We start from the raw sequence: 24,421 nt of genomic DNA, 5'->3' as shown, positions 1-24,421 counted from the left end.
TGTGTGTGTGTGTGTGTGTGTGTGTGTGTGTGTGTGTGTGTGTGTGTGTGTGTTTGTTTGTTTGTTTGTTCTTCGATGTATTTTCATCCTCATAATGTGTACGTAACGACTTTATATGTGCCATATTGGAATCGTGGTTTATGGTCGTTTCCGCCATATTTGTGACGTCATGGATCAAAGCAGACGGGCAGGATCGGACGCTTCCGTATTTCCGTTTCGGTGCGGACAGTGCCGGGTTAAACCTAAGCTGTTTCAGCTCTTCTGTTAAAATCAATCAATCAATCAATCAATCCAGCAGCTCAGACCAGGGACATGTATATGTGACGTCAGTGTGAACATACCTGGAAATCTATGAGATGTGGTACCTGGTTTGAGAAATCTAGATTAGCCCTGTGGGAGACTGTCTTGCTCTCTTACTATTTTTGTTGTAAGTCTTTTATAAATGTTTTTGCATATGAGACTGCTGTGAGAGAGAGAACTGTTTTGGATTGGATATCTGTTTGTCAAGAGGTTTGTTCAGAATATGTGAAATGTAGCAGGAAGTTGGTTGGGCCAGGTGTGGTTGATGAAATTGACGAATCACAGTATGGGAGGGGCATTTTTCTGGTTGGTTTGTGGGTGTTTGGTGGGGAGGGGGGAGGGTGGTTGTTACTTCAGGAAATGGGTATGCTGATTGTGTTTTTAGGGTTCTACTGAGCTGCAGTAATAGGTAACTGGTGGGTCTAATTGAAGAATATATTGAGGGGGTAGCACTATTGTTTCTGATGCATTTTCGTCGTATAGGGGTTTGGGGATGAGTGGTTACAATAATTGAGTCGTTAACCACAGTACTGAGTTTAAGGATTGTGACAGTGAGGCTTGTAGTTACATGATAGAGGGGCTTTGGGAGCAATTAAATCAGCTATAAGGAGGGGAAGAGGCACTCTTACAACCTGTAATCTCATTTGGATTACTATTGCTGACAGAAGATTTTTTGAGGGGAGGATGTATAGGTTGAAGATGGTGAGTTAAGGTTTTCTCTCTTTGTGTGTGTGTGTGTGTGTGTGTGTGTGTGTGGGGGGGGGGGGGGGGGGGGGGACATGATGGTGAACCTAGGTGGTATTGCTTGAAGGTCTTGTTGGTAAGTAATTTTCGTTTTTGTTTCATTCTATAGTGATTGTGATATTTTGTCTGTTCTGTATCTATAGTAGGTTGATTGTGTTCTAATTGATGTAGTGAATATGGAGTATTTGGGTTTTTGAGTTGGGGTTTTGGTTCCACCTTCCGGAGTTGTAGGTGGCTTTTTTTTCCATCAGCAGCTGCGGTTGAGCTATATAGGTTAAGGGAAATGTCCAATTTCTGTGGTTTTGTTGGTGTAATGGAATGTTGTAATGTAAACTTTTTTGGATATTATTTGTTTTGGCATAGTGTAGTTATTGTTGTGTATTTGACTTATCCCCACCCTAAAACCCCAATTTTCTGTGTTTGTCCCTTTAGTTTCACTTTATTTTTGGAGTGAAATGTTGTATAATTCTTATTGTTCTTCGTGTTTGTTTGCGTGTGTATTTAGTGACATCATTGTAACCATTTTGTATACGCTGGAAGTAGCCGCTTCCATCTCATGGTTCAGAGCAAACAGGTTGAATTGAATCCTTCTGTAATGCCATACAGAGAGATATAGTAGAATACTGATAATGTAACTCTGTCTGTATATTATGTTTTGAGTGGAAGTTGCGATGATGACCTTCACCATAGCCCATGCTGCATATTATTTTGTAAGGTGACAGTTGGGTTTTGAGTAGGCAAAACCAAGTCCTCTGCCCCGAGAATAACTATAATTCATGTTATCACATTTATTCTACCTCTCTTCAATATTTGCAAGTAGTGTATGTTTACTATTTTAATTGTGATGTCAGTTGAGCTGGTAGATTGGCAGGTTCAGATTTTCTAGCAAATACCTTTAAAGACTGTGTTATAATTTGATAAGTGAGATAAAATTAAAAAGTAGTCTTATAAGATTAAAGTTGTATTTGATGAATACTAGTTTTGAAGATTTGAACACTGCTTAACAATGAATATGTCACATGGAAGCTTCTCTCACATGTTGAGTGGATGGACTTAACCTTCTTAGACCCTTCAAAAACCATATTTAGTATATCATGTTAATTGAAAGCCACTTAGATAGCAAAAATACATAGAACTTCCTACACAGTCTGTGTATTTTACGTCATAAATAGATTCATTTGACCACTCTCCCCACTTTTCCAGCAGTTGTTTTAATTTGTTTGGCCAGTATCACATTGTAAGTCATTGTACCAAATGTGTATTTAACAGCTCTGTGTTCAAACTGAATATTGACGTATTTTATCCCTCTCTGAGGATTGTCCATTGTGATTGTAGAAGCGGAATGTGACTGTGAATTCAGTGTAAATATTCATGGTAGGAGAAAAAATGTTCTCTGCTACAGTTCCTTAATGTTGATAGTGGCATGCTATACTACGCAAACTCATACTGTGACAGAATGTGCTATTACAAAGATCTCACAACCCAATAAGAAATAACAAATAACATTTATTAAGAGTATTTTACAAAATGGTACTTTAATTTGCTAAACTTTGATGCATGGCGGACGATGTCCTGAACATGATGCAGTGGTATCTAACTAATTTTGCAGTCTCTTGACTGTCTGATACTGTCACTGATAGAAATCTTTGCAAAGACTCTGTAATTGGTTATGGTTCTCTGTGAACAGCAACTATAGTGTCAGAAGGTAATCTTCAGAGTATTGTGTGAGAATTGCCAGCTCTGGAACTGCTGTCTGGCTGCTGGTGGGGAACTGTTTGTTTGTCCGCATCTGCATCCCATTGTATTTTGAGTCCGTCAGTGGGAAGATTCCTGTCTGCCCAGTGGAGGCAAAAGCTGTATAGTCTGCAGTTGACATTTTTTCTATTGGCTGTCTGCACTATGAGCAGACATACACAGTGTGCTGAAGGAAGTGGCGCAGAAGCAGGAAGAAGTGTTTGTTAGTGAGCACCATCTGGAGGCTGCTCGCATGGAACTGATAGATGTCAGGCAAGGGTTTGTGCCTGTGAGGTGATGGTGGCCTAATGTGGTATTTGGTGTGTACTTCTTGCCCAGTACACAAATTTCCTCCCCCCCAGGGGATCCACAACTCTTTTGTGGATACGTGTGTAGCGAGCACGGGACCCCGAGCTAATGTGGCCTTTCTTCCTTTCCGGGCTGCATACCTTCCCTTTCCGTATCCTTCCCCATCCCCCATCTTCGCCCCCCCCCCCCCTCACCTCTGGCTCTCTCCTTCCCTTTCTCCCCCTCTGGGAGTGTGGTTTGTGCCTACGTCCGGAGACGAACGCTTGTAAATGTACCGCACTCTTCGCCTTCCTTGCTTGTATGTCTTCATCTTTCTTCGTCCTTTTCTTTTCCTTACCTCTTCTCTTTACCTCTTCTCTTTACCCTTTTCTCCGCTGCGGCGTTTGAGACCTCTCTTCTTTCCTTTCCCTGTCTCTTTCTTCCTCCCTGTGCGTGTCTGAAGGCCGACCCACGCACTTCCATGCGTAGCCGGTGACGGGGTAATGCGTAATTCCCCGCCCCGGGTAGACAGGTAGGTCACGTACGTACCCCCTGGTAACGGCCAGGCCCAGGGAGGGGTGATTACCCGAGCTGATACCTTCCGAAAGTGCCGATTTGTCCCTCCGTCCGTTTGTCGGGAGGTGTGACCTGAGGTGTGAACAATCACCTAAGGCGGGTGTGCCCTCGGTGAGGGCCCCCACAAGGGAGGAGCGCGCCATCGGAGACGCCGGTAATCATGGGGGATTCTTCCGCAATGGTTTCCTCACCTTCCACTATGTCTGCTCACAAACGTAAGTTCACTGAGTCTCAGCCACAGACGGTTCTTCCATCGTTGCCACAGTTCCTTGTTGTTTCTCGGTCTGACGAAGGTCACGACTTTTCCACGGTCAACCCTTTCATTATTCAGAAAGGTGTCGACGTAATTGCGGGTCCTGTAAAGTCTTGTTCCAGATTACGGAATGGCACCCTGTTGTTAGAAACACACAGTGCCCTCCAGGCTCAAAAATTGCTGTGTACTTCTCTGCTCCACACCTTCCATGTCCGGGTGGAACCGCACCGTACCTTAAATTCCTCGCGTGGAGTCGTTTATACACGCTCCCTCGATGGATTGTCTGACGAAGAAATTCAGCACTACCTGTCTGACCAGGGCGTCACGGCTGTTCATCGGGTTATGAAAAGGGTTGACTCGAACATCATTCCAACCCGCACTGTCTTCTTGACATTTGACAAAGTTCAACTCCCATCAAAAATCAAAGCAGGCCATGAGATAATTTCCGTTCGCCCTTATGTCCCAAACCCTATGCGTTGCTATCGATGTCAGCGGTTCAATCACACCAGCCAGTCCTGTTCCAATCCGGCCAAATGTGTTACGTGTGGCAAGGATGCCCATTAGGGTGCTTGTCCACCTCCATCCCCTCGCTGCATCAACTGTATGGGTGACCACGCTGCTTCCTCTCGAGATTGCCCCGTTTTTAAGGACGAAAAACTCATCCAGGAAATAAGAGTGAAGGAAAAGGTGTCGACCTTTGCTGCTCGAAAGTTACTCGCCAGTCGACAGCCCACTGTGCCTCAGAAAGGAAAATACAGCACTGTCCTTGCTTCTCCTCGGCCAACAAAGGAGGCAGCCACGCAGACTTGCGACCTCACCTTGAGTACCACGGTCATCAGATCGGCCAGCGCAAAGATCGCCCGTTCAACCTCGCCACTTTCGCCTGCCCACTCTATGGCTCACCCTTCGTCGGGTTCTGCTCAATCTCGAGCCCAAAAGTCAGATGCCAAGTCTTCGAAAAAAAGAGCATTCTCGTGAAGAGTTTTTACGTACTGCAACTTCACAACCATCGGTTCCTCCTTCATCTAAACATCATACTTCCAAAAAGGCTACGAAGAAACACAGTTCCTCTCCTTCTCCGCCAAGGCGTGTCCCATCTACAGCACCACCTGGCGGAAATTGCCCTCGGCCGTCTTCTGTGTCGCCGAGGCGCACTGCTGGTGGCCGGTCAACTGGCCAATCGTTGGTGGCAGGAGCTGCTCCTGACCAACCTATGGATCAGGATCTTCTGCCTTCGACTGAATGCCATTCCATGCTGTCGGTCGCAAGCTCTGAGCAGTCGTTGAGTTGACAGCACTCTTGGTCACGTTCCTCCATTTTCTGTTCACCCTATGTCCATTATCCACTGGAATATCCGCGGCATTCGAGCCAATCGGGATGAATTGTCGATCCTCTTACGATCCTACTCGCCGGTCATCTTCTGTCTTCAGGAAACAAAGCTGCGTCCCCATGACCGCTTTGTTCTCCCTCATTTTCAGTCTGTCCGATATGATCTCCCCTCTGTTGAAGGCACTCCAGCCCATGGAGGACTCATGATTCTGCTCCACGATACTCTCCATTATCACCAAATCCCCTTAAACAGTTCCTTCCAAGCTGTCGCCGTCCGTCTTTCCCTTTCTGGATACACGTTCTCTCTTTGTACGGTATACATTCCATCGTCCACACCAATGGCACGAGCTGATCTCCTTCATCTTCTTGATCAGCTTCCACCCCCCTATTTGCTGGTTGGGGACTTCAATGCCCACCACCCGCTTTGGGGATCTCCACATCCTTGTCCACGTGGCTCACTATTGCTAGACGTCTTCCACCAAGCGGATCTAGTCTGCCTCAACACTGGGGTCCCCACATTTTTGTCTGCCTCCACGACAAATTTATCTCATTTGGACCTTGCGGTCAGTACTGTTCCGCTAGCTCGGCGCTTCGAATGGTTCGCCCTTGATGATACACACTCGAGTGACCACTTTCCATGTGTTCTTAGACTGCAGCCTCAACTGCCATATATGCGCTCGCGACGCTGGAAGTTTGCCCAAGCCGATTGGACACTTTTTTCGTCTCTAGCAACATTCGATGACCGTCGCTTTCCCAGCGTCGACGATGAGGTCACACATGTTACCGACGCTATTCTCACAGCTGCGGAACGTTCAATACCACGCACCTCCGAATTGCCCCGGTGCCCCCCAGTTCCTTGGTGGAACGAGGCATGCCGTGACGCAATACGTGCGCGGCGACGTGCTCTTCGCATTTTCCGTCACCATCCAACTTTGGCCAACTGTATCCGATATAAGCAGCTCCGTGCGCGATGCCGTCGCGTCATCTGCGATAGCAAGAAGGCGAGCTGGAAATTCTTTATTAGCTCATTTAACACCTTCACTCACTCCTCAGAAGTTTGGAGTCGGCTTCGACGGTTCTCAGGCACGCCTAGTTTCTCCCCGGTCTCTGGGCTCACTGTCGCGTATGATACCTTAGTGGACCCCGTCGCAATTTCTAACTCATTGGGTCAGCACTTTGCTGAGATTTCGAGCTCTTCAAATTACCCGCCAGCGTTTCTCCCGAAGAAACGTGCAGCGGAAGTGCGACGTCTTGCTTTCTCCTCTCAAAATCACGAAAGCTACAATACTGTTTTCTCCATGCGGGAACTCCAACATGCCCTCTCTTCTTCTCGCTCCTCCGCCCCAGGACCGGATGGTATCCATGTCCAAATGTTGCTGCATTTATCAACCCATAGCCTGCGTTACCTCCTTCGCCTTTATAATCGAATTTGGACCGACAGTACCTTTCCCAGGCGATGGCGGGAAGCTATTGTCATTCCCGTTCCGAAACCTGGAAAGGACAAACATCTCCCCTCTAGCTATCGCCCCATTTCTCTCACGAGTAGTGTCTGTAAGGTTTTGGAGCGTATGGTGAATTACCGTTTAGCTTGGTGGCTGGAATCCCGCAGTTTTTTAACACCAGCCCAATGCGGATTCCGAAAGCATCGTTCTGCCGTTGACCATCTTGTTGCTCTCTCCACTTATATCATGAACAATTTTCTCCGGAAACGCCAAACGGTAGCAATATTTTTTGATCTGGAGAGAGCATACGATACCTGTTGGAGGACAGGCATCCTCCGCACACTGTTCTCTTGGGGCTTTCGAGGCCGGCTGCCCCTTTTTCTTCGCGAATTTATGGCAGAGCGCACATTTAGGGTGCGGGTGAACACTACTCTCTCCCGTACTTTCTCCCAAGAAAACGGGGTACCCCAGGGCTCCGTGCTGAGTGTTGTACTGTTTGCCATCGCCATTAATCCAATTATGGATTGTCTCCTTCCTGATGTCTCGGGCTCCCTCTTTGTGGACGATTTTGCGATCTACTACAGCTGTCAACGGACCAGCCTGCTTGAAAGACGTCTTCAAGGATGTCTCGATTGCCTCCACTCGTGGAGCATCGAAACCGGCTTCAGTTTCTCACCCAGTAAGACCGTTCGTGTTAATTTTTGGCGACGTAAGGAGTTTCTTCCGCCCTCCTTACATCTAGGTCCTGTCAACCTTCCGTTTTCCGACGTCGCTAAATTCTTGGGTCTTATGTTTGACAGAAAACTGTGCTGGTCCTCCCACGTTTCCTATCTTTCGGCTCGCTGTCTGCGTTCCCTTAACACCCTCCGTGTCCTGAATGGTACCTCCTGGGGAGCGGACCGAGTGGTCCTTCTCCGCCTCTATCGCGCCTTAGTGCGCTCGAAATTGGATTATGGAAGCATAGTCTAATCCTCTGCTCGGCCGTCTATTCTTCGGCGTCTCGACTCTATCCACCACCGTGGATTACGTTTAGTGTCTGGAGCTTTTTACACCAGCCCTGTGGAAAGCCTTTATGCTGAGACTGCTGATCCTCCGCTGTCCAATCGGCGGGCAGTCCTTCTGAGTCGTTATGCTAGCCATCTGTCTTCCATGCCTGCTAATCCAGCCCATGACCTTTTTTTCGACGCCTCCTTTGATGTAGCGTATGCAGGCCGCTCCTCCTCCCTACTACCCCCGGGAGTCCGCTTCCGTCAACTGCTCCATTCTCTCTCCTTCCGCTTTCCTAAAACCTTCTTGACAACTTGGGGTACAGCACCGCCTTGGCTCCGTCCCCGGATCGACTTGCTCAGAGACCTATGTAAATTTCCCAAGGATGGTACCCCTACATTTGTCTACCGTCAGGCATTTGCTGCTCTATGTGCACAAATGACGGAAGCCACATTTATTTACACCGACGGCTCGAAAACATCGTTAGGTGTAGGGAGTGCCTATATTGTTGGCGACACCCCAAATCACTTTCGGCTTCCCGACCAGTGTTCGGTTTATACTGCGGAGCTTTACGCTGTTCTCCAGGCTGTCCACTACATCCGCTGCCATCAGCGGATACAGTACGTAATCTGCTCAGATTCTCTCAGCTCTCTCCTAAGTCTCCAAGCTCTTTACCCTTTGCACCCTCTGGTCCATCGGATTCAGGACTGTCTGCGCTTGCTCCACCTGGGGGGCGTCTCAGTGGCGTTCCTCTGGCTCCCGGGACACGCTGGTATCTGTGGGAATGAGGCGGCAGATATAGTGGCCAAGGCTGCAGTCTCTCTTCCTCGGCCAGCTATTCAGTCTCTTCCGTTTACCGATCTACGGAGCGGTTTATGTCGCCAAGTTGCTCATTTATGGCATGCGCATTGGTCAACACTTCCCCATAATAAATTGCGGGAAGTGAAAGCCCTTCCTTGCGCTTGGACCTCTTCCTCCCGAACGCGTCGTCGGGAGGAGGTAATTTTAGCTAGACTCCGGATAGGGCACTGTCTTTTTAGCCATCGACATCTTTTAAGCGGTGATCCTCCCCCACTCTGTCCCCACTGCTCTCAGCTGTGGACGGTCAGACACCTTTTAATTGAATGCCCCTATTTTAATCCGTTACGCTCCCGTCTACAGCTATCGCCTGATCTATCGTCGATTTTAGCAGATGACACGCGCTCAGCTGACCGCGTTCTACAGTTTATTAGTGACAGTGAAATGACGTCAGTCATTTGATTTTTTTTTTTTGGGGGACAACCAACCCCTTTCTATAGTGGATTTTTAAGCATTCCTTCTGCCTTTAGTTTCTCGAATTTTATGACTTTGTTGCCATTGCTGCTGATTTTAAATTTTGTTTTTTCCTGTTTCCTATGTCACGGGCTGGGTGCTAATGACCATAGAAGTTTTGCGCCCTAAAACCACAAAAAAAAGAAAAAAAAAAAACAAATTTCCTCAAAAAGTATGTTGTGAGGTAGCCCTAAGCAGGTGGCTAACCGCTACTGAAGTGTACAAGGTGGAAGACAAAAAGTATCTCCATCACTTCTTTTCTGTTTATGCCCATCCCAAAGAATGATATTGTGGCTGGGCTGTTATTACACAATAGGAGAGTCAAAATTTTCATTGCCTTTTAGCCAGCACATATTTACATTCCCAATCTACATGTGCTGCAGTCATATTAATTATTTGTGTGTTAATACTCACACAATACTTAATCATGTGATGTGCTGTTCATTGTTGATAACAAGTATTATGTGTTGTACTTTAATGTCACTGTCAACTTCTGGTGAATTACATTGCTTAAGGTGGGATGTAATGGGAAATGTAAACATTTATTTAATACATCATTAAAACCATATTTATTAATTTACAAATCCAAAATTTTACATGTGTAAAGCAGCTGAACTGTGTGTTAATGGAAAAATATAATAAAATATGCAGGATTAATATTTTTCCAGAAATTGTAATTTTTAATTTTTTATTGTCTTTTTATAAAAAGCCATAACTCATTCTAATCATGCAATTAATCTGAAAATTTTATTGTAGGGTCCTGAGAAGGTTATAAAACCACTGAACTACAGTTATTAATTTATGGTACAAATTGTATCATTAACAGAGTTTTTAATTTTACATATCCAAACTTAACTTTTTTTTCTACATACAATCATCTAAAAATCAGAATGTAATTGCAGGATCTCGTAGTTTTTAGTTCTAGAGAGACAGCAACACATTGGAACAGTTCCTGAAAATTTCATAGTATTAGCACATGTACTTCTTCAGAAAAGGCTTCTAATAATGTAAGAGATGTAAAACAGAGAAAATGAGGTTCAAAGATTTTCTTCTCATACTTATACATGTAATAAGCTTAACTCAATTTTAAAATCCACCATGTTTCTCTTCCCTCCTTTTCGAATCTGCCTGGCCTGAATTTGCAGGTAAGACACTGATTTATTAGCTTTCTTGACCCTGCTGTTGTCGATGGCGTATTAGCTTTCTTGACCCTGCTGTTGTCGATGGCGTAAAATACTTTTGTTGTAAACTCACCAGGATCTATACCAACTGTCTTCAGCACTTCAAATCTGCCATTATTTCTGTTATTGTAACATAAAACTGCATCATAGACACTTATTTTAAGTACTTCAAGTCCACAGAATGTCCTTTTTGAGCATGTAATCCAAATTAAATTATTGAGGCTTTCAGGCTTTCATTTGCATTTTGTGTCTTTCTGTGAAGACACTTCCTCAATAAATCAGGGTTTGCAAGAAACCTGAATGTGGGCTTCAATACATTCATAACAGGTTCTGGTACCCCCTCCCCCGGGGGGGGGGGGGGGGGGGGGTCCACAACTCTTTTTGTGGATACGTGCATGGCGAGCATGGGGCCCTGAGCTAGTGCAGTTCTCCTTCCTTTCCGGGCTGCCCTACCCCCCTTCCTCATCCCTCCTCGTCATCAATCCTTTCTCCCCCCCCCCCCCCCCCCATACCTTCACTTCACACTCCCTCTTCTTGGGAGTAATGTATCAAGCCTTCGTCTGGAGACGGGCATTTGAAAACTCCAGGATCATGTTTCCTTTCTTTTTCTCCATCCTCACGATTTCTTCCTATGTTGGTCTTTCCCTACGTTCACTCTTCCCCGTGCTTTCATACCCTTACTTCTATCTCTGCCTCATTCTCCTTGCCCTATTCTCCTTGTCTTCTTTTCCGTGTCTTATTCTCCGCTTCGGCATTTGAGATTCTTTCTTTTGTCCCTCTAACCCTTTCACTCTTTCATCTCTTCTTTCCTCCCTGTGCGTGTCTGAAGGCCGACCCACGCGTCCACACACGTAGCCGGTGACGGGGTAATGCATAATTCCCCACACTGGGTACGCAAGTAAGGCACGTACGTACCCCCTGATAAAGGTCAGGCCCAGGGAGTGATGATTGCCTGAGCTGTTACCTTCCGAACATGCCGATTGGTCCCTCTGTCTGTTTCTCGGGAGATGTGTCCTGAGGTGTGAACAGTCACCTAAGGCGGGAGTGCCCTCTGAGAGGGCCCCCACAAGGAAGGAGCACACCATCGGAGACGCTGGCAATCATGGGGGATTCATCTGCAATAGATTTCTCTTCTTCTTCTTCCATGTCTTCTGCCCAAAAACGAAAGCTAGATGAAACTCCTGTTCCGAAAATTCTACCACCAGCACCAAAGTTTCTTGTTGTCACAAGATCTGATGGTCACAATTTCTCAACAGTCAACCCATTTGTCATTCAGAAGGGTGTAGGTGCGATTGCCGGACCAGTGAAATCTTCTACTCGGTTACGCAACGGTACCTTGCTGTTGGAGACAGAGAGCACCTTCCAGGCCCAAAAATTACTTCGAGCCACACTCTTACACACATTTGCTGTACAGGTGGAGGCCCACCACACCTTGAATTCGTTGCGTCATGTGGCATGGTGTGTACCAGGTCACTCGACGGACTAACTGATGAGGAGATTCTGCCTTTCCTCTCTGATCAGGGAGTGATGGCCATCCATCGGGTCATGAAAAGGATCGACAAGGACCTCATACCGACCCGAACCATATCCCTGACTTTCGACAATTTGCAATTGCCTTCACGAATTAAAGCGGGTTATGAGATCATTTCTATTCGGCCGTATGTACCCAGCCCTACAAGGTGTTACCAATGTCAGTGGTTTAATTATACACGGCAGTCTTGTTCAAGTGCGGCTAAATGTGTTACCTGTGGCAGGGACGCCCATGAGGGTGACTGTCCACCTCCGTCCCCTCGTTGCATCAACTGTGTGGACGACCATGCTGCCTCCCCTTGTGACTGCCCGGTCTACAAAGATGAGAAAAGTATACAGGAAATTCAAGTGAAAGAGAAGGTGTCGACCTCGGCTGCTCGCAAGTTATTCAATAGCAGAAAGCCCACTGTGCTTCTGGCAGGTAAATACAGTACCGTTCTCGCCTCTCCTTGGCCTACCAGGGAGGTAGCTACACTGAAATGTGATCTAACATTTAGTGATTCGGTCGTCAGATCGGTCAGTGCTAAGATCGCCCTATCAATGTCTCCTCTTACTCCCACCGACCCTAAGGCTCAATCATCATCATCTGGTACTGCTAAGACAGGGACCTCTAAATCAGATGCTTGGACCTTCGAAAAAAGAACCGACACATGAAGATTTCTTGCATACTCAAACTTCATAGCCATCAACTGTTCTTTCGACAAAACATAATTCTTCAAAGAAGGCTCACAGAAACAAGAGTTCTCCATCTCCACTGAGGCGTGTTTCTTCTCCTGCGCCACCCAGCAGTTGCCGTCCCCGGCTATCTTCAGTTTCGCCAGGCCACACCGCTGGTAGCCGATCATCTGGCCTTTCACCGGCGGAGGAAGCTGCCCCTCCTGACCAGCTCAGGAAGGTGGCAGATGCAACTGTTGAGTTGATGGACCATGACTCACCACCTATCAACTGCAGCAGCAGCAGCGCTATCTCAAAGCCAGGCCCTCAGCAGCCATCGAGGTGACCCTTTCTTCTTTTTCTTTTCGTTTTCATAGTGGCACTTCTTCAATCGAATATTCGCGGCATTCGGTCCAACCGAGAGGAACTAAAATTGCTTCTTTGAATGCACTGCCCGCTTGTCATAGGTCTCCAAGAAACGAAGTTACGCCCATGCGATTGTATTGACCTGGCACACTATACCTCCATGCGTTTCGACCTACCCCCTGTGGCAGGTATTCTGGCTCATGGAGGGGTCATGTTGCTGGTTCGGGATGATGTCTACTATGATCCAATCACATTGCACACAGATCTGCAGGCAGTTGCCGTCCGAATTACTCTCTCCACTTTCACATTTTCCATTTGTACTGTTTACACTCCATCATTGTCTGCCGTTACTATGGCAGACATGATACAATTGATTGCTCAGCTTCCTACACCATTTTTGTTGATTGGAGACTTTAATGCCCACCATTTCCTTTGGGGCTCTCCAGCATCCTGCCCGAGAGGCTCCCTCTTGGCAGACCTTTTCAACCACCTCAATCTAGTCTGCTTAAATACCGTTGCACCTACCTTCCTTTTGGACGCAATGCATACCTATTCCTACTTGGACCTCTCAATATCCACCATCCAGCTTGCACATCAGTTCGAGTGGTATGCTCTGTCTGACACATACTCGAGCGACCATTTCCTCTGCGTAATCCATATCCTGCATCACACCCCTTCTCCATGTTCCACTAACTGGAACATCTCCAAAGCCGACTAGGGGCTTTTCACCTCCCTGGCGACCTTCAGTGATCAAAACTTCTCCAGCTGCGATAGTCAGGTCACATACCTCACGGACGTTATTCTCACTGCTGCTGAATATTCCATCCCCCGTACTTCCTCTTCTCCACATCGAGTCCCAGTCCCCCTGGTGGGCTACTGCATGCAGCGACGCTATTCGTGCTCAGCGACGTGCTTTACGCCCCTTCCAATGCCACCGTACGATGGCGAACTGTATCAGTTACAAACGACTCCTTGCACAATGTCGTCGTGTTATCAAAGAAAGCAGAAAGGCTTGCTGGGTGGCTTTCACCAGCTCATTCAACAGTTTTACTCCTTCTTTGGTTGTCTGGGGTGGCCTGCACCAGCTATCTGGCACCAAGGTCCACTCCCCGATTTCTGGCCTGACTGTAGCGAATGAAGTCCTCGTGGGTCCTGAGGATGTGTCATACGCCTTCGGCCGCTTTTTCACGGAGGTTTTGATCTCTGCCCATTACCACCCTGCCTTCCTCCCCCAAAAACAAGCAGAGGAGGCACGGCCACCTTCTTTCCAGTCTTTGAATCATGAAAGTTACAATGCTACCTTCACCGTGTGGGAACTCGAAAGTGCACTCGCCCGGTCCCGATCCTCTGTTCCGGGGCCCAATGGTATCCATATTCAGATGCTGAAGAACCTTTCTCCTGCAGGTAAAGACTTTCTCCTTTGCGCCTATAAATGCATCTGGACTGAAGATCATGTTCCCACACACTGGCGTGAAGCAATTGTTGTTCCCATACCCCAACCAGGATACGACAAACACCTTCCTTCCAGTTATCGCCCCATCTCCCTTACCAGCTGCATCTGCAAGGTGATGGAGCGCATGGTAAATTCTTGATTGGTTTGGCTCCTTGAATCTAGACGCCTCCTTACCAATGTCCAATGTGGCTTTCGTAGGCGCCGCTCTGCTGTTGACCACCTAGTTACCTTGTCGACCTTCATTATGAACAACTTTTTGCGTAAGTGCCAGACAGTGGCTGTGTTCTTTGATTTGAAGAAGGCTTACGACACCTTTTGGAGGGCGGGCATTCTCCGCACCATGCACACTTGGGGGCCTTCGCGGACACCTCCCTCTTTTTATTAATGCATTTTTAATGGATCGAATGTTCAGGGTACATGTGGGTTGTTTAGTCAGATGCCTTTCGCCAGGAGAATGGGGTGCCCCAGGGCTCCGTTTTGAGTGTGGCCCTTTTTGCCATAGCTATCAATCCAATAATGGATTGCCTTCCAGCTGACGTTTCAGGCTCCCTTTTCGTGGACGACCTTATGATCTACTGCAGCGCTCAGAGAACATGTCTTCTGGAGCACTGTCTTCAGCATTGTCTAGGCCGTCTATATTCCTGGAGTGTCCCTAACAGTTTCCGTTTTTCTGGTGAGAAAACGGTCTGTATGAACTTCAGGCGTTACAGTTTCTTCCCCAATCCCTTCATCTTGGTCCCGTTGCTCTCCCATTCGTGGAGACAACAAAATTTTTAGGTCTTACATTTGACAGGAAACTTCGCTGGTCTCCACATGTGTCTTACTTGGCTGCTCATTGTACCTGTTCCCTAAATGTCCTCCGTGTTCTCAGCGGTACATCATAGGAAGCAGATCGAATGGTCCTGCTTTGCTTGTATCGATCCATCGTCCGATCAAAGCTGGATTATGGGAGCTTTGTCTACTCTTTTGCCCGGCCATCTGTCTTTTGCCGTCTAAAATCTATCCACCATTGGGGGTTACGTCTGGCGACTGGAGCATTCTACACCAGCCCTGTTGAGAGTCTGTGTGCCGACGCTGCCGAATTAGTGCTCAACTACTGGCGCGATATGTTGCTTTGTCGGTACGCCTGCCGACTGATGTTAATGCCCCACCACCTGTCATATTTCTTCTTCTTTGACGACTCTTTCGACTGCCAATCTAGTCTGTACGTCTCTGCTCTGTTATCTCCTGGAGTTCGCTTTTGTCGCGTGCATCAGCAACTTGATTTTACTCTCCCTACAACTTTTCGAGTGGGTGAGAGCCCGACACCACCTTGGCTCCAGGCCCAGGTTCGCATTCACCTTGAAGGAGAGGACCCTGGATTCGATATACTGCTTGAGGTTTGTCGAACTTTGTTCGAGGCTCGCTAATAACATCTTTATTTAGACAAATGGCTCCAAGACTACTGCTGGCGTCGGATGTGTTTTCGTCGTTGGGGATGATACCTTTCAATACCGGCTCCTTGACCAGTGTTCAAGCTTTACAGCTGAGCTTTTTGCTCTCTATCAGGCTGTTCAGTATATCCGCCGCCATCGTCATTCTCCCTATGCATCAGCTCTGATTTTTTGAGAGCCATTCAGAGTCTCCGTGACCCATATTCGGACCACCCTCTCGTGCAGTGAATTCAACGGTCCCTTCAGTCACTAGCTGATACTGGCGCTTGTGTCCTTTTTTTTTGTGGATTCCTGGCCACTTTGGTGTGCCTGGGAACGAAGCTGCTGATGCTGCGGCCAAGACTGCTATCTTCCTGCCTCGGTCAGCTTACTTTTGTGTCTCATCAACTGATGTTAGTGGGGCTAGGGTCATCAAACCGATCCTGATGGCTTGGACGACCTCCTCAGACCCTTCCCGGCGAGAGGAGGCCATTTTGGCCAGGTTGCGGATTGGGCATTGACGATTTAACCACCGCTACCTGTTGTCCGGTGACCCCGCCGCGCAGTGCCCCTGTGGTCATCCATTGATGGTGCGCCATATTTTATTGTCCTCTCCCCATTTTATTCACTCTCGTGTTGTCCTGTGTCTGCTGTCTACCTTACAGGAACTTTTAGCTGATGACACTCGAGCAGGTGCTCGTATTCTTAGTTTTATGACATTGACGGACTTGTCCAAGAAAATCTAACTCTTTTATTTTGTTTATCTGTGTCTTTGTAAGTACATCCTGTTGTTGCCCCCTTGCGTTTTTCTGTGCTATTAGTGCACTAACATTTGTGACTGGGTGCTAATGACCTTAGTAGTTGAGTGCCCTAAAAAAAAAAGTTCTGGTAATTAGTGTTTATGTGAATCCCTCCCATTTCTGTTGTTGAATGTACACCAATCGCCTATCGGACACAGTTGTGCATTGGTGTTTTGTCAGTGGATAGTTTGTGGAAAAAAATTGCCCACACAACATGCTTCATTACCTCTAAATTGTGTGGGTTTTTCCTGATAGCTCTCCCATAAATTAAATGAAGAGAACCAATTTCTTTCAGAGTAAACCTGCTTTTTCCTCCTAGTGGTTTTCCAGCTTCACGTACTTCACCTTTCTTCTCTTTCAGCAAGCGATGAAGCCTACCACCAATCCTGTTTTTGATTTGGCAAAAACATACCAACTTTTCTATTGTTGTATTGTACAGATTTTTATCTGTCACAGCTTTGAACAAAGAGGAGTCCCCATCATAAAGGTATTTAGTATCTCTGACACCATACTGGTCCTCAGATCTGGAAAACATCCTAACAACTGCAGCAGCCTCCATGCCCCCACTTGAGCCACTATAATTATTAGAGCATGCTACTGCATGCCTTTCTTTCCACAGTTTCTCACTGTCTTCATTGTTGGACATTTTCCTTGTTGCACAGTGGTGGCAGTATTTAGACATAATTTCTACATTGAAAACTTTACCCGAGTCAATACCTATAACAGATGCAACTCCATATAGGGATGTGTGACCCCTTTTCATCCAGGTCCCATCTGCAGACACACATGGGTCAGTAACATTTGTAGGATATTCACTGTCATGAATACCTACTCTAGGGTCTATTTTTGTTTGTTTGTTTTGTTTTGTTTATTTCCACCAGTTCCTCAACTGCTTTCTTCATAGAAACTTTGGCAGTATCGCATACACCTCCAGACAATTTCTTTATTTATTTTTCCAAACCTTGCACAAGTTGGGGGCATGTTCAAGGAACCACACAATAAATTACCTCCTTCTCTGCCTTGTCCAAAGCATCTCATAGCATATGTTAACCTAAAATTGCTTTCATATGTACCAGTGTCGATTTTTTTGGAGGAGGAAAATGAAAATTCATAGCCACATAAATTACAAATTAATTTAAAATCACAAGCTATTCCCACTCTTCTTTCTTCAACAACAATTGTGCATTCTGTATTTTTACAGCTAACACATGAACATGAAAACTTTATAGCCTGACAGACAAGCTCTAACCTGGCAGACAAGATCTAAATCAGTAAGTCTGAATACAGTGGTATCCATATCATTATTCACACACCTATACAATTCTCCTATTCCAAGTTTTGACGTGGAAGCTTAATTTCGAACTACATCTTCTTTTTTTTGTTGGTAAACCGATTTCCATGAAACCTCCATTTCCTAAACACAGTTTTTCCACTACCCATTATGCATAAATCTTGACTTCCATGTGAAGGTTTACAAATTCAACCTTCCACCCATAATGTTCGTTGGTATTATCAAAATGTAAATAAACCACATGCAACAGCGTTTTCAGGCAAAGGTATAGATGTCAGCCAAAGTTATCAAAAGAAAATAGCCTTCACACTGACAAACTCTGCAGAAGCAAGCAGTTTCCCAATGTTAGAAAAGGTGGGAGTGGCCGCAAGTGCAGAGCACTTTCACAATTTAAAGGCATTTCTGAAGCTACTATCATCATAAAATTCACACCCAACATAGATTAAACTGTGTAGATAAAGGAAATAATATTTTTGAAAAATATATTTTTTGGACCAAAATCCATTACATCCTCACTTAAAATTAATGGTAAAACGTAGTTCTTGATAGTTTTCCTTAAAAGGTGGCAATATCATCCAGTTTTAAGGCTGAAATTTAATAGGGAAACTGAAACAAACTTTTCTGCCACTGTGAATTTTGTGTTTCGTCTTTCAGCTCACTCACCTAGAATAATTCAGGAGAAGCAACGAAAACACAAATGAAAGAACTTGCACAAAATTAGCCCTTGCAAAATAATGGGGTAAATTGACTACCTAACCAAGAAAGTCTTCGTTGAAACGGGTCAGTCTGTGTAAGCTGAGCCTAGGATAAACAGGGTACGGATGAATATCCCCCAACTCTCAGCCCCTGAACTTTGAAAATGTCATTTCTCTACATTTTTGTGACTTCAGTGTAAGAATTGTCATGCCTGTATCCAGGACATTTTGTTACTGAGCGGGTTTGTGTATCATCCATAGGTATAAGAAAATCATCTGTTGAGAAAAAGTCATTTGTAACAATATTACGAAAAAATAGATGAGCACTTATCGTACAGAAGAAACATTGAGTAACACAGGGGCAACAGAAAAACTTATTTTGCATTTTAACTTCTGACCAAAAGGCTTCCTTTTGATGTAGAAAATGCCTATACACATTCGCACAAGAACAATTTGCGTAAACATTCATGTGACCACTGTAGCAGTCTTTTCACTTTGCATGTCTGAGACTCGGCATCTTTGCTATGTGGTGAGTAGTGATCTAACTTCATATTATTGTTGTTATTCAATCCTTGACTTTCCATTATGTGACAAATGGTTTATGATGTATATGATACATCTTTTCTATGTGAATATCGATAACATAAGGGAAAGATGAGACACTAAGTTGCAGGCAGACACAGTGAAAAGACACTTACTCATTACCTTAGTCAGAAAAGGACAAAACTAATGTGTAAGTTTCTTTTCATTGTATCTGTTTGCAGTTTGACATGTCATCTTTACAGTCAGCAGCATTCTATCTTTTGCTGATATTCCAACCTGGAGTTTCCATTGTTCGAGATAATTCCTCTCAGAAAAAAGAACTAGTAATAAAATTATTATTATTGTTAAACTTAATAGTGTCATAAGTTTTACAGAAACCTATTAAAATTAAAACTGCTTAAGCACACTAATTATGTGGTTTTATTATTACCACAGGTCCGGGTTTGCCCATCCACTGTGAACGTGAAAGAAGAATTGCAAGAGTGTGTGAATCAAGAGGTAATTCAAGAATTTATGTAACTATATAAAATTAAGCACATTTGAATTGTGCCACAGTTGTGATCATAATGGGAATGATAAGCAATGCTGCTCTCCATTGGCGTTCAGGCTTTCACTGTAGTGCCTGTAATGATTACACTCATTGTAATATTATAGGCCCCGGGCAGAAAACTAGGGAAAGCAGGCAAAATAGAGCATTATAATTTACACTAAATGAACTGAAGTATCGGTAAAAGTTAAATTTGAACCTCCTCCCTTGTATTTTTCAGTATGGCATGGAGATAAAGATGGGGCTTCACTCTAGTCAGCTTATTACCACCACAAGATTTTTCTGCTTTTACATCCATTAGCTTTGCCAACTCTCAGCCAAATTGTCACCTTCAAACATAACCTAGATGTCGGACTTAGCTACAAATCAGACTGTCACCACAACAAAGACTTTAGGGGGGAGGGGGAGGGGGTCGGTCCTCTTTCAACATTAGCCGAAGTAGTATCAGTGAGCTTGTGCAATAGTTTTAGCGTGTATATTTTAAGAGTTAGTTCCTTGCATACGTCACTACAGATAGGAATTATGACTTATTGTGATGATATATTTACGAATCAAAATATGAAAATTGCTGCCTTGACCGGGATTGGAGCCTAGATTCCACGCCTTAATGACTAGTTGTGTGAATAAGTCGGCCATCTACGTATGCATTCTGGACCCTGCCAAATTCTCATTGTTGTAGCATGTGATCAAGGCAGGAAAACCGGGTTCAATTTTTCCTTTTGTCAAAAGCAAATTTCTACATAATATATTCAGTAATTTTTACTTGGGATAATTTCTAACTTCTCTGTCTTGAATCCTTTTTGGAATGTCTGATGAACTTTAAACATCTGGTATTTGAAACAATTATTTGTCCATATAAATTTATACATTTTTTCCTTAAATGTGGCAGATTACATAAACACATCTTCTGAATTCACAGTACATGTGTGTGGGATGGGGAAGAGGAGGGAAGGAAAGCACAAAAATGTTGTAATTTCTGTAGTAAATATGTACACATGGTGATGGAGGTAGTAAGTCCCTCAAAGGCTATTCAAAATTAATGTTGTAGTTAGATTTAGCAAATATTTGTATTGCAAATAGTTTACTATTCTTTGTTGAGTGCTGATTATCACTATGAAAAACATTCATTTTCCTCTCATAAGGTTTGTCAGTTTGCTTTAACTAGCCATCACTTTATAATTAGCAAAGATGCCATTTGTTATACAATCTTAAAATTGTTGGCATAGCTTGTGTAAATGACATTTTGTTGTAAAACAACCACACAAAGATGCTAAAAGTGTTGTTTTCTGTTACTCTGTACCTAGTTACAACCTAGTGGTGATTGTCTGCCAGAACTTCAATGTAGATTCAAAGCCTCCAAAGTATACATGATTCCCTGGCACAATAGCCACAGTCATCCTAGTACTTCCTCCAAATACTACATTTACAAATACAGAGAAGTGATGTCTTCTCCACACATTAGGCCCTCCTAAAATCGTGTGTGTGTGTGTGTGTGTGTGTGTGTGTGTGTGTGTGTGTTTGGCACCAGCATCTCTCAGTAGAGACTACCTGCAAGCTCCTGTAAGCAGGATTGTGGTGATGGTGGCATACATAAAACCACCTTGCCCTTTTAGAGGCCTATTACTCAATACACACTGGACAGAAGGGAGGCAGATATTTCTAATGCTCAGGGCCAATTTTATAAAGCAGTTGATCATAGATTATGGGAAAAAAATTGTCACATAGAACTCTGAAATCTGTATTGTACATACATTACCTGCAAATTAATATGCCATGTACTAGCATCACCTTTGACTAGGAGAATCTCAGGGATCGAGTTAATTTCAATTGTAGTCAACAAATCATATAATAAAGACACTGCAAAACAATAGACTTCATGTTGTGTGACTAAACGTTGAAAAATTCTCATGCTGCTGTAAGAATTTTTATTTTTAATGATAGGCTAAGGGGAATATCTGTGATGTAAATAATAGCTGCAGATAATAACAGCCACCCTAAGATTTTCTAGAGAAGACTTCTAATAACATGAAAAATTTACAGGAATTTCATACACACACAAAGTCATTGTAAAAAAGCGAATGTGAAACGTATTTGCAATGAATAGCATGTGTATGAATTATTTGGCAGGGAATAATGATCATCCTTTACAGAAATCCACTCTGTACTTTAATACTGCATGTCAGTAGCCACAGAAGGACAATAATTTAACTACAGAATGCCAATGTCAGTTATCAGTCATATTTATTGGCTAAAGTGAAAACTAAGTTGTTTCAGTGCCTCTGTAATTGTGTAAGAGTATGGATCTAAACAGTTTAGCATTCAACTCTTTTCAGTCCAGTTTCCATTTTCTTGTTTTCCATGTATTTTTCCTCTAATATTTGCAGGATATTATTTGCAAGATGTGAAGTTTCACCATGGGTTTGAATCTGCTTTAAACTGTAGGCATCCACACATCTGGAGAAGTAATTCTGATGAAAGGTCTGAGAAAGGCAAAGGTATACCACCTTTAAAAGGTCTATACCCAGTGAATGTTTGTGCTGGCAAAACCAATCTTGGGATGGTTGACTGATGGTTAATTAGTTAGTTAGTAAAGTTGGTTTGTAGGTTCTTGGTCTGTGGATCATTTGTGCAAGTAATTGTAATGATGTGGAATGAGTTGTCATAAGTACACATTAATATGTGAGTATGATTAATGCTGACCATTTACCAGGTTCTTATTTTTAATGCAAATGTGAATTAGAAACTGTCACCCACAACCTTTATTGTGTAAACAGAAATCCTCCAGTAGAACAGAATAGTAGTGAGACTGAAAATTTTTCAGTTTTCAGATTTAATTTTTCTGGCTGACAGAAATTTTATATCATTGAGTAAGTTATCAAAAACTTTGGTGGCAACATTGTTCATCCCCATTTTGTGCTGAAGACAACCTCAGTGTGGAATAATGAATGTCATTATGTTACTGCACTTATGTTCATCAGTGTTCCTTTTGAACTGGACAGGATTATTTACAACCAAGTTCATGACAGAATAAATGTACTGTGAAGCAGTAGTCAAAATGCCTGACTCCTTCAACAGCTGTCTGCAAATGGTGCTGGGTGAGGAGCACATAATATTCTTACAGCAAGTTTTTGATCAGTGCAGACTTTGTTTCTTAATGATAAGTTGCCCCTGAACATTATTCCACATGACATTATTAAATGGAAATATGCAAAATGTTAACTTAATGATTTCTCTCTTCCAAAGATTTGCCATGATACAAAGTGCAAATTTAGCTGAACCGAGTTGTTCTAGGATTTCAGAAGTGTACTTTTTCCATTTAAACTCTCATTCATACGGACACACAAAATGTTGTAGTTCCCAGCGTAGTTATTATTTCCCTACTTTGTGTTTATTATTGGTGTGGTGCCTCCTAATGTGTGTGTCAGAACAATAGCAGAAAACCATCCAGTAACACTTGCAAGAACTTTATCTACTTCTCCTTCTGTTGCTGTATATAGATTTTGGGTGATTACAAGACTAATGTCATCTGGAAAATTACTAATTCTGCTTATTGTATATTGGGCATTTTGTTGTTCACATGTATGAGAAACTAACACTTTCTGCATCTGTTGGTTAGATTAGGCAATATCCATTTGTAGGCTGTCCCATTAATTCCATGAAATGTTAGTTAACTAAGTTGTGATTCACAGAGTCAAGTGCACTAGATGGGTCACAGAGAATACAAACTGGTGCTATTTTGTTGTTCAATTCTTGTAAAATTTTATGAATGAATGCACAATGACTTTCTCAGTTGAAAGCAAAACTGTAGTTTTGATATTATTGCACAGGAGAGATACTATTCTAGAGTGAATCACCATCTCAGAAACTTGAAAAAATGATGTCAGTGAAACATCTTGGTAGCTACTTACATCGCTGTTACACTTTGCTCACATAGTGGTTCAACAATGGTGTGTTTCAATATGTCTGAAAAAATACACTGTCTTTGTGATGCATTACATGTTTCAGAAAATACAACACATATCATAACAAGTCTTCACTTTGCTGAAAACACCATCAAGTACAGATGAAGTTTTATTTTTGAGAGAATATGTGATTTTCCTAATTTCAGAATGAGGAGTAGGTGAGACATCCATATGATGGAATATTATGTGAGTTGACTTTTGAAAATGCCATTTTGATTTTACTCTTGAACTGCTTATCCCTGTGTTACAAAGTTTTGAAACACTCATCCACACTGAATGTTGCATAAGTTCTTGTTTGCATCATGTTCAGCGAACTTCTTAAGCTCTGACTGACACCACAGTTTGCAGTATGTTCAGTTGAATCAAAGTTCTGCCTAAGAGCCAGTGCCAAATAACCATTAATTATCTGCTAAGAAACAATACATTCACTACCATGTTGGTTATAAAGATTATTATCTACAATACCCACCACCTTAATACATAATTTGCTGTTTCCTAGAATTATGAGTACTGCAATGGTCAAAATTCTGTGCTCAAGAGCTATAAATGCTGAGAGCTGTGTATTTTTGTTTACTTCAAAGATATCCATATCAATACTTGTCCCCATGGAGAAGTGTCTTAAAGAATTTGAAAAGTTTCTTCCATGTCGTGTCCTCCATCGTCGAAACACAAGACCTTAAACAATTTTGTTTTGTATCTATGATGTACAATTAATGGCTTGTAATCTATCTCTCCCTTCTTTGTCATCACAACTGTCTACGATGATGATGTTTTTTCATGAGATTCGAGATAGGTAAGATTTACAACCAACTTTTTCCCTATCTTTTCTTGCACAGTTGACTCCAATCCTTCATACCTAGGGGTCTGAATTTTGAAGCTGAAATTTTCACATTTTAGGTTTTCATTGTCCAATTGATATAAATAAATTTGAAAATGTCTGTGCAGAACTTTTGTTTTTTCGATGATTTATTGTGTCTATATTACTATATCACACTGTCTTTTGAATTTTTACATTACCAAAGC

General features: G+C 43.5%; 2 protein-coding genes across 6 annotated transcripts in view; both read left to right on the top strand.

Annotated features, from left to right (window-relative positions):
• The window catches only part of LOC126426959 (zinc finger protein 726-like), an 809,906-nt gene that overhangs the window by 3,814 nt on the left and 781,671 nt on the right, over positions 1-24,421 (top strand). The gene's annotated exons all lie outside the window — the stretch shown is intronic.
• Positions 1-24,421, top strand: part of LOC126426958 (uncharacterized) — a 474,113-nt gene that overhangs the window by 3,340 nt on the left and 446,352 nt on the right. For both annotated transcript variants that reach the window (XR_007576468.1, XM_050089072.1), the window contains exon 3: positions 19,325-19,387. Coding sequence is in view for 1 of the 2 variants with exons in the window: in XM_050089072.1 (XP_049945029.1) it covers positions 19,325-19,387 (63 nt within the window). In the remaining variant the exon portion in view is untranslated. The remainder of the gene's footprint in view (positions 1-19,324; positions 19,388-24,421) is intronic.

The sequence above is a fragment of the Schistocerca serialis genome, chromosome 11, assembly GCF_023864345.2.
Source record: "Schistocerca serialis cubense isolate TAMUIC-IGC-003099 chromosome 11, iqSchSeri2.2, whole genome shotgun sequence".
Taxonomy (NCBI): domain Eukaryota; kingdom Metazoa; phylum Arthropoda; class Insecta; order Orthoptera; family Acrididae; genus Schistocerca; species Schistocerca serialis.
Note: the sequence above shows the minus strand (reverse complement) of the source record. Positions and strands in the feature narration are given on the sequence as shown.